Source organism: Tursiops truncatus, chromosome 2, assembly GCF_011762595.2.
Source record: "Tursiops truncatus isolate mTurTru1 chromosome 2, mTurTru1.mat.Y, whole genome shotgun sequence".
Classification (NCBI taxonomy): Eukaryota; Metazoa; Chordata; class Mammalia; order Artiodactyla; family Delphinidae; genus Tursiops; species Tursiops truncatus.
The window spans coordinates 138,531,741-138,546,797 of NC_047035.1; the positions used below are offsets into that span (position 1 = coordinate 138,531,741).

Genomic DNA, 15,057 nt, shown 5'->3' on the forward strand with positions numbered 1-15,057 from the left:
AAAGGGACAGACACTAACTATTTTAGGCTTTGCAGGTGATACGGTCTCTGTCAGTGCTACTCAGCCCTACTGTTGTAGCAGGAAGGCAGCCAGAAACAACACATAAATGAATGACTGTGGCTGTGTGCCAATGAAACTACATGGGCACTGCAATTTGAATTTTATTTAATTTTCGTGTGTCACAGAATATTATTCTTCCTTTGATTTTTTTTTTCCCCTCAACAATTAAAAAAGTGAAAATCAGTCTTAGCTCATGGGCTGTACAAGATTAGGTGATGGGCTAGATTTGTCCCAGAGGCTGTAGTTTGCCAACCACTATTCTATTGCATTATGTCAGAAGCCTCATAGTATCAGGCAGTCTTAGCCAAATCATTTGATCAAGACAATGACCATCAGGTTTCTTCATTTGCAAAGGTATATGTTTCCCTTTGTAATTAGAAAGTAATCCATGGGATCATAATTCGAGGCATGCGAAAATTCTTTTCCTCAGCAACCTTTCACACAGTGGATTTTGTTTTCCCGTCTACTGATGATTCTTGGCCTAAATCACTAATTATACTCGGAGTTGCAAAATAGTAGAATTAAGATTAGAAAATTTTAATTCTGTCATTCCTTCTACATTATTAGCTGGTTTTCTTCTGTGAAAAGAGCCACCCCCCATTTTTTTGATATTGTTATGCAGCCAATGAACCTTTTAAAATTCAATCTGCTCGTATGCAGTACCCAAAGTGACCCATATTTGGCTAATTGGATCCTTGAGGTAGGCTTATGTGTCCTTCTAACATGGCCCCATTAGTCTTTGAGCACTTCTGTGGCATAAGCTATCCAAGACACACTTGTACTTTCCTTACCCGATCCTGATTTCTCTAAGGAGCCTTGGGTCCCTTTTGTAGGAAAGGATATTTAAAGACCATGATGTGGGAACTAGCCTTTGAAGCTCCTTTGTCTTCTCTGTATCTGTTCACTCTTCTTTTTATTTAGGTTTACAGTAACTATATTATTGATCTTTTCAAAGAACCAGCTTTATCGACTGTTTTATATTTGTTTGTTGGTTTTCTGTTTTATTCATCTTTGATTTTATATTTATTCCTTTTTTTCTTTTTTTTAATTGATTAATTTATTTGTTTTTATATTTGGCTGTGTTGGGTCTTCATTGCTGTGCACAGGCTTTCTCTAGTCAGCAAGCCAGGGCTACTCTTCATAGCAGTGCATGGGCTTCCCATTGTTGTGGCTTCTCTTGCTGCGGAGCACAGGCTCTAGGCGTGCGAGCTTCAGTATTTGTGGCACACAGACTCAGTAGTTGTGATGCACGGGCTTAGTTGCTCTGCAGCATGTGGAATCTTCCTGGGCCAGGGATCAAACCCGTGTCCCCTGCATTGGCAGGAGGATTGTTAACCACTGCTCCACCAGGGAAGCTGTATTCCTTTTTTTCTTTTGTTTCTTGTCATTTCTTTCAGGGCTCAAAGATCTATTTTTTAAGCTTTATTGAGGTGCAATTTACATAACATAAAATACACCCATTTGGGGCTTCCCTGGTGGCACAGTGGTTAAGAATCTGCCTGCCAATGCAAGGGACATGGGTTCAAGCCCTGGCCCAGGAAGATCCCACATGCCGTGGAGCAACTAAGCCCGTGCGCCACAACTACTGAGCCTGAGCTGTAGAGCCCACAAGCCACAACTGCTGAGCCCACGTGCCACAACTACTGAAGCCTGTGCGCTTAGAGCCTGTGCTGCACAACAAGAGAAGCCAGGACGATGAGAAGCCCACGCACTGCAACAAAGAGTAGCCCCCACTCACTGCAACTAGAGAAAGCCCACGCACAGCAACGAAGACCCAACACAGCCAAAAAAAAAAGAAAAAAAAATACACCCATTTTAAGTGTGTAATTCATTGATTTTTCATAAGTTTACCTAATTGTGCAACCATCATCATAATTCAGTTTTAGAACATTTTCATCACCTTGTAAGATCCTTCATGCCTGTTTCTATAGATTTACCTTTCCTGATTTCATATAAATAGAATCATACAATATGTAATCTTCTGTGTTTGGCTTCTTTCATTTAGCATAATTTTCGAGGTTTATCCATGTTGTAGCACTTACAAGTATTTCATTCCTTTTTATTGTTAAATAGTATTCCGTTGTATAGACATATCCATTGTTTAGCTGTTCACCAGTTGATGGACATTTGAGTTTTTACTTTTTGGCTATTATGAATAATGCTGTTGTGAACATTCACATGCATGTCTTTGTGTGGACATATGTTTTCATTTCTCTTGGGTAGATACCTACAAGTGGAATTTCTGGGTTATGTAATACATTTATGTGTCTGTCTCTCTCTCTCTCTCTCTCTCCCTCTCTCCCTCTCTCCCTCTCTCTCTCTCTCTCTCTCTCTCTCTCTCTCTCTCTCTCTCTCTCTCCCCCTCTCTCTCTCTCTCTCTCTCTCTCTCCCTCCCTCTCTCTCTCTCTCTCTCTCTCTCTCTCTCTCTATATATATATATATATATATAATTTTTTTCTTGGCCATGCCGTGTGGCATGTGGGATCATAGTTCCCTGACCAGGGATCGAACCTGCGCCCCCTGCAGTGGAAGCACGGAGTCTTAATCACTGGACCACTGGGGAAGTCCCATATGTTTATAATTTAAAGAAACTACCAAATTGTTCTCCAGAGTGGCTACATCATTTTACATATCCGTCAGCACTGTATGAGGGCTCCTGTTCATCCACATCCTGGCCAACATTTGTTACTGTCTTTTTTTTTTTAATATACCTATTCTAATAGCTGTGAAACAGTATCTCATAGAGGTTTTACTTTGCAGTTCCTTAGTGACTGATGATAACCAAACATCTTTTCATGTGCTTATTTAGTTGTTCTGATATCATTGATGAAATGTCTATTCAGATCTTTTGCCCATTTTTTGATTGTGACTTAAAGAGTTTTAAGAATGCTTTGTATATCATAGGTACAAGTCCTTTATCATGTATGTAATTAGCAAATATTTTTTTCAGTCTCTGGCTTGTTTCATTTTCTTAATGGTGTCTTTTGAAGCACAAAAGTTTTGATTTTTAATGAGATCCAATTTATCAGTTTTTTCTTATATAAATTATGTTTTTGTTATTGTATCTAAGAAATCTTTAATCCAAAGTCTTGAAGATTTCCTACTGTGTTTCCTTTTAAAAGTTTTATAGTTCTAGCTCTTATATTTAGGTTTCTGATCCATCTAAGGACTTGTTTTTAAGTAGGATATATTATTCTTTTCAGATATAAGTTATGACTCCTTTTTGATTTATTGTTCTAGGCAGGACAGCAAGGAGATTTCGGTAGTAATATATGTCCTTTCAGCATTGCCCTCTTCCTCTCTGTAACAAGAATACAAAGATTTGAGGAACAGGTATTTATGAATGACTTTTTGGTTCCTTCTGTAGTTGATAAAGTGTACAATAGTCTGTTTTTTTTAAATTATCTTTTCCTAAACAATTCCACTCCCACCCTGCCAGCAGCATATTCCCCTATAAGAATGTAGGCCCACACTGTTCTCTGTGGGCTGCTTGAAGACTTCTTCAGATACTTGGTTTATACCTCCACTTCCTATTGTGTGGTAAGCCAGGTGGCGAGATGGGAATAAGAGTGGAAACATCACACAGTCCAAGTAGCAAGAATGGGAAGTTTAGCTGGGTATTCATTGCAATTGTATTATGTTGTAGCTTTCTAAGAAACTGTCCCTGATCAACTTGAAATTAATGAGAATCTGTTATTTGAAAGAATGAAAATATAAAATCCTTTACCCTTTTTTCTCATATGTGTTTCTCTGGTTGTGGGTAATATTGATTTTTAGCCCTTTTTCTCTCAAGGAAGACCTGTCTTCAGCTCTTTTAAGTTCCCACTGAAAGTCGTAATTTTTGTATCATACTCATCAGTGAAACAGTTGTCATAGGGATATGAGTGTATGGCAGCAAGTAGGAACAGTTACAGGGTTAAGATTCTATAGTATGGGCTATCATTTTTTGCTTCATTTTCCTATTTCTTTCATTATATTAGGTATTTGACCTTTTAAAGTCTTTGGTTATAAAAAGCTTTAAGGATCTTCAGCTTCTCCAAGGCTCAAAATTTCTTCAGGATCTAGTTCCTCATAGATGTTGTGTTTCAACCATGATCTTGGAAGTGGTAAAGAATAGGTAAGTTCATGAACCATAAGGTTCATAGGGTATTTAGTGTTAAGATCAGAAGATCCTTGAATCCCAAGGGCTGAGTTCTTGGCCACCTTGATAGCAAGGATACAAAACTGAAGTAGGTACCTTTGCTCCTTTCATGCTATTTCCTTTAATGCTATTACTACTCTATTGACCTGAGTCTTCATTGGCTTTTTAGGTGAGTAGAAAACTGAGTTTTATTTACTTTAACTGTTGGGAGTTTGGGACTGATGGATGGAATTGAATTAGCAGTTTTAGACAATTAAATTATTAGCAGTTTTAGGCAAATCCATTTTAAATCAAATTGAAAAAACTGGTAACCATCCTGGTTGTTACTTTCATGTTTAATGTTGTATTTCAGAATATACGTTAGCTGTTATAACGGTCTTTACTGTGTCATGCTTTGTCTGTGGTTTGTCTCCATGGTTTGCTATATTTAGCTCTATTGGCATACTTTGTGTTTACCTGCAGATACTTAGAGGTGCAGAACATTAATGGACTAGGAAAAAAAATCACCTATGAACCAATAAAACTTCCAGGTTATACTTACCTCCCCTGTTTACCAATCATGTATGAGCTCTTTCATGTTACAGATAAACATTTTGTAGCAAACCGACTACAACTGTCTCCTCCCTCCAAGATGGTAACTTTAGCCCACAGCAAACATTTCTCCACTTCATTCTTGTTGAGATTATTAACAGACTATACTTATTTAGACTTCATAATTTTACTGGTTTCTTTGTTTACATCTTATCTTTTGAACCTCATACTTTTCACTTGGAGATATGCCATAAGTTTATATTTTTTGCAGTAATCCTTTCGGATATGGTTTGTGGATAGTAAACTTTTCATATCTGAAAATGTCTTTGTTTTGCTCTTCCACTTGAACAGAAATAGTTGGACGAGGTTTAAAATTCTGAGTTTATAATCAGTTTCACGTTGTCTTTTTGCATCTAGAATTGCTGATGAAAAGTCTGATGGTTATCTGATTCTTGTATTATTTTAGATAATCTGTTATTTTTCTTCATGGGAACTTTTAAGACTTTATTTTTATCCTTTATCTTCTGAAATTTAACACAATTTGTGTTTATGTAGGTTCCTTTTTAATTCATTTCTGTTTGGTAATTGGTGTGCCCTCTCACTGTAAGGAGTCATGTCTTTCCTAAACTCTGTAATGATTTTCTTCTATTTTCTTTGAGTACTGTCTCCCCTTTTTCTCTCTTATTAACTGTTGGAATTTCTTGATCTGTGTGCTGTATCTCTTAATTTTTCTTTCACGTTTTTCATATTTTTGTCTTTTTGTGTCAAGTTCAACAAAAATTCCTTAGCTCGCTCTTCTCAATAATTATTTCTTCAGCTCTGCCCATTTTATTCTTAGGTCCATTTATTGAGTTTTTCACTCTATCCGTCATGTTTTTTATTTCCAAAATTTCTAATTGGTTCTATTTTCATAACAGTTCATTTTTTGTTTCATGCTATAATACTCTTTCTTATTTCTCTGAGGATATTCATTAGACTTTTAAAATCTTCTCTTTGTCCCATTAACCTTTTCCCTTAGCGATTAGTTGTCTTCATTGAGTTTGGTGCTTCTCTTTCGTGGTGATATTGTTTTCTTGTATTTGGTGGTTATTGCTTATCTCCTTATTATCGTTTTTGATATTCCCCATTAGTTTGTCTGAGAGTGCTGTATCTTTTAACACATTCTGCCTCTGTGACTTGAGGATAGTGGTAGGGTGTACCAAGGGCTAATCTTCTAGGTGTGGCATTGCCCTAATCCTCCAGCATGTTGTCATCCTCTCAGAGTGCTGCTCTGCTTCATATGTTTTTTAATGTTCTGTAGTTTTTGGATTTTCTTGGTGTTCTGTCGGTAGAGCTTGCTTGCCTACCATTCCCATTACTGTTCATTAAGAAATTCAGAATTTATGTGGAGTGTTGGTTATCCAGGTCAAGTTTGGGAAATACATAACACGGCAGAGAATATAGAGGTAAGGTATTTTACTAAGTTTTTCTTCTTAACTAAACTTTGTTTTCTTGCAGTGTTCACAGTTGGGATCATGTTACTCAGGGCCTGGTAGAACTTGGCTTCATTTTAATGGATTCCTATGGGCCAAAGAAGATTCTTGATGGAAAAACTATTGAAGCCAGCTCAGGTCTTTCTAGAATGCCAAACCAGCATGCATGTAAGCTGGGAGCTAATATCCTGTTGGAAACTTTCAAGGTGAGACTCTAGTTTAGCAACCATTCCCTAATAAATAGGGCATTAACTTGGGAGTCTGGGGGACAGGGCAATTTGAGTATGTAGCAGTTTCCCAGAACAGAGATTGGGATAGTGATTGAAACATTATAGACCCAGTTTGATGGAATACTTACTTTCTCACTCTTTATTTATATGGGATTTTCATTTATTCTAATTTCTGTTCTTCCTGACCATGTTTTAGAAGTTTGAATATAAGTTAACTTCCTCATGATTTCCTCTTCTTCCTCTAGCAGTAAATCATTTCTGGGTTTTTAAAATTCCCTTATACAAAAAATAATCTTTTAGGTTGCTGTAGAACATCAAGCTTGAAGAATCATTCTTAACGGTTCATTGTTTTTGAAGAACCAAATTGGGGAATTTACAATCTTTTAATTCATTACCATATTATGGCTATCATCTCAATCTTAATTTCTGAAATAGCTTTCAAAAATTCATTTCAAGTTCAAAAAAGATCATATCTGAGACTAAACAAATTTGCTTTGCCAGTGATTTCTCTAAGACATCTTCTTTACATTCAGTTGTTCACTGTATCTACACAACAAACGTATCTGCTGAAAATGTTATTTGGAGGCCAATTTAAATGTAAAGCTGATGTTCTGATCCAGAACCATGAAGTGATACATGGTTCTAACCATGTGATACATGGTTCTAACCATGTGATACATGGTTCTAACCATGAGTTGTGTATTAGATACATATGACTCTCCTTAACCATAATCTGATTAAAAACATTCTTAGAATAAGAAAATGGTTTTTGTTTTTAAATTAATCTTTTTTTAAAACTAAGAAGGTTCCACTTGATTTCACACAGATGTTGGCTTTGCCAAGGTATCTATAGAATATAGAATTTACTAATAATCAAATTATTAGTCCAGGGTCTGAAAGTAATTAGTCTGTATCCCAAAGTTATCAAGTTCAGGTATGAAATTTAACTAAAATTCAAGTAAAAATTCAAAACAGGTTGTTTTTTAGGCAGTTGCTCTGCTTGTAGAAACTGAGGAAGGGCTTGGTGAAGATTTTCTAGGTTTTCAGAAATTTTCATGGGCTTTTAAATTTTAAAATAAAAGTTGTGCATACTGTCAGGAATATGGACGTTGGCATGTAATAGATACCTAGGTAGAATTATTCCTGTTTGATGCTGGACCTTATATGTAGCAGTACTTTCATATGATTTCTCTTTTAGGCTAATAAAAGTTTGCCCTGCTAATGAATTGTCTGAGCACAGAATGAGGGTAGAATTGAGTGATTCTTTCCCGATGATTCACGTTATATTTGTCTTTGAAATAAACAGTCCAGTTTTGCCCATATTCAAACTATTCTTTTTTTTTTTTTCAAACTATTCTTTAATCTGCCTAACATGCATTGATATAATTGTAAGCTGAAGGTCACCAAGGAATATTTTATTGGTTCTTCTGTTCTTTTTAGATCCATGAGATGATCAGACAAGAAATTCTGGAGCAGGTCCTCAACAGGGTTGTTACCAGAGGATCCTCCCCCATCACTCATTTCATAGGTATTGAACTTTGGAAGGGTGGATAAAGTTGTCAGGAACATTTTTATTTAAATGTCATAACGCTTTTGGTTCTGGAAAAAAATGTAATGATACAGTAGATTGACATCTTTAATGACATCTTTGATTATGATGCCAGTAAAACATAAATGCATTTATATTGTCTATGGTTGTCAAGAAGGAAAAGAGCATATAACTAATGAGTGAACTTCTGTCTTGCATCAACTTTCTCTCTTTTTTGTTTGAATACTTCTCAGGTGGGTGCTGTCCTTCTGCTGTCACTCAATGACTTCCCGTTCTCTTAACCCTTGACATTCGTTTTTTGTTTTTTTGTGTTTTTTTTTGGCGGTACGCGGGCCTCTCACTGCTGTGGTCTCTCCCGTTGCGGAGCACAGGCTCCGGATGCGCAAGCTCAGCGGCCATGGCTCATTGGCCCAGCCGCTCCACGGCATGTGGGATCTTCCCGGACCGGGGCACGAACCCGTGTCCCCTGCATTGGCAGGTGGACTCTCAACCACTGCGCCACCAGGGAAGCCCTAACCCTTGACATTCTGACTTCAGTACTGGTCTCTTTGGTGACCTCTGAATGTTTTGCTCTTTTAATACATATATCCTAATGTCTAAATCCACTGGTCTTTTCTTAATCACCAACTTTCTTAATTTCTCTATCATTCTACACTGTTTACAACTCCCCTGAAGTTGATAACTGTAATAATTTGCATCTTATCCTGCCTATGATCAGTTTTTTTTTCTTCTTTAGTGATTCCTTTTCTTTCTTCTATCCTTAAATGTCAGGGTTCTCCAAAGCTCTGTACTTGACACTTCATTCTACTTTTTTTCTTTCTTTACAGCTTTATTGAAGTATAATTGAGGTACAACAATGTCCACATATTTAAAGTATAACAGTTTGATAACTTTTGACATACATATACACCAGCGAAACAGAAAGTATCACCACAGTCAAAATGAACATATCTATCACCCACAAATGTTTCCTGGTGCCTCTTTGTAATTTGTTCCTGCATCCCTCTCTTCCTTCCCATCTCTCATCTCTAGTCTGGTCTGCTTTCTGTCACTATAAATTTAAAAAATTTTATGTAAATGGAATCCTACAGTGTGTACTCCTTTTTTTTTTCCTTTCTTTTTGGTCTGACTTCTTTCACTCAGCATAATTCTTTTGAGATTTTTCTGTAGTTGTCACACGTATCAATAATTGATTTCCTTTTTATTGTTAGTATTCCCTAATACGGATATAACCACAATTTATTTATCCATTCACCTGTGTGCAGGTTTTTAGGTTGTTTCTAGTTTGGGGCTATCACGAATAAAGCTGCTATGAACATTAATGTGAAAGTCTTTCTGAGGATGTATGCTTTCATTTCTGTATGGAAACATGTTATAGTGGAATGGGTACACCATATGGTAGGTGTAGGCTTTATAGTTTAAGAAACTGCCAGACTATTTTCCACAGTCGTCGTACCATTTTACATTCCTATAAGCAGTGTTTCTAGTTGCTCCACATTGTGACCAACTCTTGGTATGATCAGTCTTTTTAATTTTACTCATTCTAATTGTGTTTTTGTTTGCATTTCCTCAATGCCTAATGATATATTGAACATTTGCCATGCTTATTTGTCATTTCTATATTTTCTTTGGTTAAATGTCTGTTCAGGTCTTTTGTCCATTTAAAAAAATTGAGTTGTTTCCCTTTTTATTACTGAGTTGTAAGAGTTATTTATATATTCTAAATACAAGTCCTTTGTCAGATATATGTTTTGCAGATATTTTCTCCTGGTCTGTGGTTTGACTTTTAATATTTGTAACAGTGTCATTTGAAGAACCAGCATTTTTAATTTATCAGTTACCAGTTCATCAGTTTTGTATAGTTCCTGCTTTTTATGTCATGTATTAAAAAAATCTTTGCCAAACCCAAGGTCACTAAGATTTTCTCCTATATTTTCTACTAGAAGCCTTATAGTTTCAGCTCTTATACTTAGATCTGTGATCCATTTTTGTTAAATTTTGTATAGGATGTGACATAACAAGGTTCATCTTTTTGCTTAAGGCTATCCAGTTGTTCCAACACAATTTTTTGAAAAGATTATCTTTTCTTCATTGAGGTACCATGACATCTTTATTGAAATCAACTAACCATACATTGTGTGGGTCTATTTTAGGAATCTGTTCTATTCCAGTGAGCTATGTGTGTGTTATGTCTTGATTGCTATAGCGTCATAATGTGTCTTAAAAGCAATAGTGTAAGTCTTTTAACTTTTGACTATTCTAGGTCCTTTGCATTTCCAAATAAATATTCTAATCAGTTTGTCAGTTTTTATAAAAGGTCTCAAGTTTTGATGGAGATTGCCTCAAATGTATGGATTAATTGGGGAGAGAATTGGCATCTTAGCAATATTGAGTCTTCTAACCCACGAACACAATGTATCTCTCCATTTATTTTACTTCTTCAGTTTCTTTCAGCAATGTTTTGTAGTTTTCATTGCGTGGATCTTGCATATCTTTTGTCGATCCCTATTTCATTTTTTTGACACTGTTGTAAATAGTATTTTTAAAATTTTCAATTTCTGATTGTTGATTGCTGTTGTGTAGAAATAGTTGCTTTTTTAATATTGACCTTATATCCTGCAACCATGCTAAACCCACTTATTAGTTCTAGTCGCTTTTTGGCAATTCCTTAGGATTTTCTACATAGAAATCACGTCATCTCCAAATCTAGACGTTCTTGATATCAGTGATATGTCTTTTTTCTTTTTTTCTTTACCAGTCTGGCTTAGAAGCTTGCCAGTTTTACTAATCTTTGAAAGAATGAGATTTTAGTTTGAATTTTCTCTTTTTTTTTTTCTTTTTTCAATTTCACCAAATTCCGCTTTTCATTATTTCCTTCCTTTTGCTTGCTTTGGGTTCATTTTGCTCTTTTAAGTGATTGAAAAACATCAAAAGAAGAATATATCATGATACATGAAAATTTTAGACTTTAGAGTTCATAAAATATAGTATTATTGGAATACAGACATGCTCAATCATTTATGTGTTGTCTATCTTGCTTTTATACTTTACCAGCAGAGTTGAGTTGATGTGTGTGTATATATATATATATATATATATATATATACACACACACACACACACACACACACATACATACATATACCAACTCGTGATATATATATCTATCTCACATGACCCATTAAGCCTAAAATAGTTATTGTCTGGCCCTTTACAGAAAAAGTGTGCCAACTTCTGGTCTGTTATATTTACCTAGATATTGATACTGCTAATTTTTCCTTCCTGATGATTGAAGTTTCCTTTTGTTTGTGTGAAGGGTTTTAACTACAAAATCCATTCTTTTAATAGAAGTAGGGCTAGTCAGGTTATCTGAATCTTCTGGGTGAACTTTGGTAGTTTGTGTCTTTCAAGGAATTTGACCATTTCATCTTAAGTTATCAAATTTATTGTCATGAAGTTGTTCCGAGTATTCCATTTAATGTCTGTAGGATCTATATTGATTTGCCCTTTCTGACTCCTAAAAGCCATAATTTGCATCTTTTCTCTTTTTCCTGATTAGTCTAGCAAGAGGTTTATCAATTTTATTGATTTTTCTCCAAGAACCAGCTTTTGGTTTCATTGAGTTTCTCTGTTGTTTTTCTGTTTTCAGTTTTATTGATATGTGCTCTTTTTTGTTTTGTTTCTACTGCTACTTTGGGTCAGTCTGTGCTTCTTTTGATTAAAAGCATATGTCATTAATTTGAGACCTTTCTCTTTTTTTTCAATAAAGCATTAAACTATAAATTTCCTTCTAAACGTTGCTTTAGCTGCATCCCATAAATTTTGTTTTTTATTTTCATTCCGTTCCAAATACTTTTAATTTCTTTTGTGATTTGTTCTTTAACCAGTGGGTTATTTAGAAGTGTGTTGTTTAGTTTTCAAGTATTTGTAGATTTTCCAGGTTTTCTGTTATTGATTTCTAATTTGTGGTTATAAAACATACTTTGTATGATGCGAATTTTAAAAAATTTATTGAGACTTGTTTTATTCTCAGAATATGGTTCATTTTGATAAATGTTCTCCATGCTATTGAAAATAATATGTATTCTATTATTAGGTAGTTTTCTATAAATCACTGAATTCAGATTATTCAAGTCTCCTGTGTCCTTACTGATTTTCTGTCTACTTATTCTGTTAACTATTAAGAGAGGGGCGTTGAAATCTCTGACTTTGTATTTATAGAAATGACTGTCTGTGCCTTTCAGTTCTATCAGTTTTTGCTTCAGGAATTTTAAAACTCTATTATAGGGCATAAACATTAAGGATTGTTATGTCCTCTTTGTTAATGGATCCATTAATTGTTATGAAATGACCTTTTTGTTCCTGGCAATATTATTTACTCTGAAGTCTACTTTGATATTAATATAATCTCTGCAGCTTTCTTTTTATCAGTGTTAACATGGTATATTTTTTCCATCTTTTTAGATTTAACTTATTTATGTCTTTATATAGTTAACTTGCGTTTTATTATAGACAACATACAATTGTGTTTTACTTTTTTTTATCCAATTTGACAGTCTCTGACTTTTAATCAGGGCAGGCCATCTACATTTAATGTGATTAACATCCGGCTATTTGTTTTCTACTTTGTCTGTTTTTTGTTCCCTTTTTCCTCTTCTCCCTTCTCTTTTTTTTTCTTTTTTTCTTTTTTTTTTTTTTTTTTCCGGTACGCGGGCCTCTCATTGTGTGGCCTCTCCCGTTGCAGAGCACAGGCTCTGGACGCGCAGGCTCAGCGGCCGTGGCTCACGGGCCCAGCCACTCCGCGGCATGTGGGATCTTCCTGGACCGGGGCACGAACCCGTGTCCCCTGCATCGTCAGGCGGACTCAACCGCTGCGCCACCAGGGAAGCCCTCTTTAGTCTTTTTTACTTTGTGTTTCATTTTAGATAGTTTTTATTGCTGTAAATTCAGATTCCCAAATCTTCTGCAGTGATCTTATCCATTAAAATTTTCATTTTTAGATGTTTGATTTATGTCTTCCGTATCTTCCCTGTCTTTTTTTTTAAACATGCTTCCCTGACCTATTTTTTTTTGCTGTGCCACATCTTCTTGCAGGATCTTAGTTCCCCAACCAGGGATCAAACCTGGGCCCCTGGCAGTGAGAGCACCAAGTCCTAACCACTGGACCACCAGGGAATTCCCTTCCCTTACCTTCTTGAACATATATTTATTTTAGTTCTTTTAATGTCCTTGTCTACTAACTCTTATCATTGTGTAATTTCTGATCTGTTTTTATTGATTTATTTCCTCGTCGTCATGAGTTGTGTTTTCCTGCTTCTTTGCCTGATGAATAATTTTGATTGGATGGCAGATACTGTGAACTTCACATTGTTAATTTGCTGGATTTTTTTTTCTTTCGAATATTATTGAGCTTTAAGTTTCTTGGAAAGCATTTAATCCTTTTTATGATTATTTTTATGTTGTGTTATATAAGACCAGACAGTCTTTAATCTAGGGCCAACTTGGTGCTACAATTAAAGCAATGCTCCTTGTATATTATGAGGTGTCTCCACTGTGGATGTTGTGAATATAAACTATTTCCTGTCCTTTATGACCTCTGAGAATGGATTTGCCTACTGCTTGCCTGTGATTTTTTCCCTGACTTAGATTGTTTTTTCATACAGATGCACTGACTAGCATGCAGCTAACATACAAGGGGAGCTACCTGCACATCTCCAGGGCCCTCTTTCCATGCAGCTCTTTCCTTTCTGGTACTCTGCCCTATGAATTCTAGCTGCCTTAGCTTTCCTGAATTGTCAACTCTGTCTCTGTAACTCAGGAAGACCGCTGGATTCTGAGTTTCCCCTCTCTGTGCTACTGCCTAGAAACCCTCCAGGCAGTAAGATGGGGCAATTATTATAAGCCTCTCCTCATTTATTTCCCTTCTCTCAGGGATCATTGTCTGTACTGCTTCTTGTCTGGTGTCTGAAAATTGTTGTTTCATGTAATTTGGCTTATTTTCTTGTAGATGTTTAAAGTGGGAAGATAAATCTGGTTACTCTTACTCCATCTTGGTGGGCAGTGTCTGTCCCTCTTTTTATATATTATCTTACTTGCAGATATCGTACCACTTCTCATGATTTCAGTTATTTTGGTGGGGTCTTTTGTGGGCATGGCTCCCAAATCTTTATGTCAAGACTCTCCTCTTTCCTTAGTTCACTGCTTCAGTGACTTCATTCCTGCTGGATATTTCCATTTAGTATTTTTTTTCCTTTTATTTCAAATGCAATACTGTTGCCTTCAAACAAATTCCCCTTTCCGTTGTCCCTGTTTCTGTTATCTGAAACACGGCTCTGAGTCTCAGAGGCTAGAATTCCTTTTAATCTTCTCAAATACACTTGGTACCTAAGTTCTTTCATTCTTTCCGTCATACTGTTACCTCTTTCTTCTTTTTTATACCCTCCCCCACACACATACACCCATTGCCTAATTCCCAGTCTTATAACCTTGCATTTAGACTACTACCACAGCTTCCTAACTGGTTTCCCTGCTTTCTTTTTTCTCTGCAGCGATTCTGCCTGCAAATTGCCGCCAGATCAGTATTCCTAAAATACCACTCTGTCATTCAAAACTCACTAATACCTCCTTTCATAAATTACCAGCTCTTTATCCTGGTATTTAAAGTCCTTGATGGAATTCCCTGGCAGTCCAGTGGTTAGCACTCAGTGCTTTCACTGCCATGGGCCTGGGTTTGATCCCTGGTCGCAGAACTAAGATCGCAGAAGCCACGTGCCACGGCCAAAAAAAGTCCTTGACAATTTGATCCAACCTACCTTTCCAGCATTAACTTCCATTATTTACTTTTCTGAATGCTTCACCCTGTCTCCACAGATTTCCCCACCATCCTCTGAATATGTCTTACACTTGCCTTTCCTGTACTTTTACTCGTACTTTTCCCTTTAAATATAATAGTTCTTTCCAGTTCTTTGTGCATCTAAATGTTACCCATCTTTTAGAATCCAGCTTAAATTCCTTCTTCTCTTTGCTCTCCTAAAGCACACCATCTCATAATGATCTCTTCCTTTGCGCTCCTGT

General features: G+C 36.1%; 1 protein-coding gene across 8 annotated transcripts in view; it reads left to right on the top strand.

The window, feature by feature from the left end:
• FANCI (FA complementation group I) overlaps nt 1–15,057 on the top strand; it is a 77,225-nt gene that overhangs the window by 25,605 nt on the left and 36,563 nt on the right. For all 8 annotated transcript variants that reach the window (XM_033852118.2, XM_033852120.2, XM_033852115.2 and 5 more), the window contains 4 exons: nt 3,301–3,393; nt 4,041–4,177; nt 6,230–6,410; nt 7,875–7,962. In XM_033852118.2, coding sequence (XP_033708009.1) covers nt 3,301–3,393; nt 4,041–4,177; nt 6,230–6,410; nt 7,875–7,962 — 499 coding nt within the window. The remainder of the gene's footprint in view (nt 1–3,300; nt 3,394–4,040; nt 4,178–6,229; nt 6,411–7,874; nt 7,963–15,057) is intronic.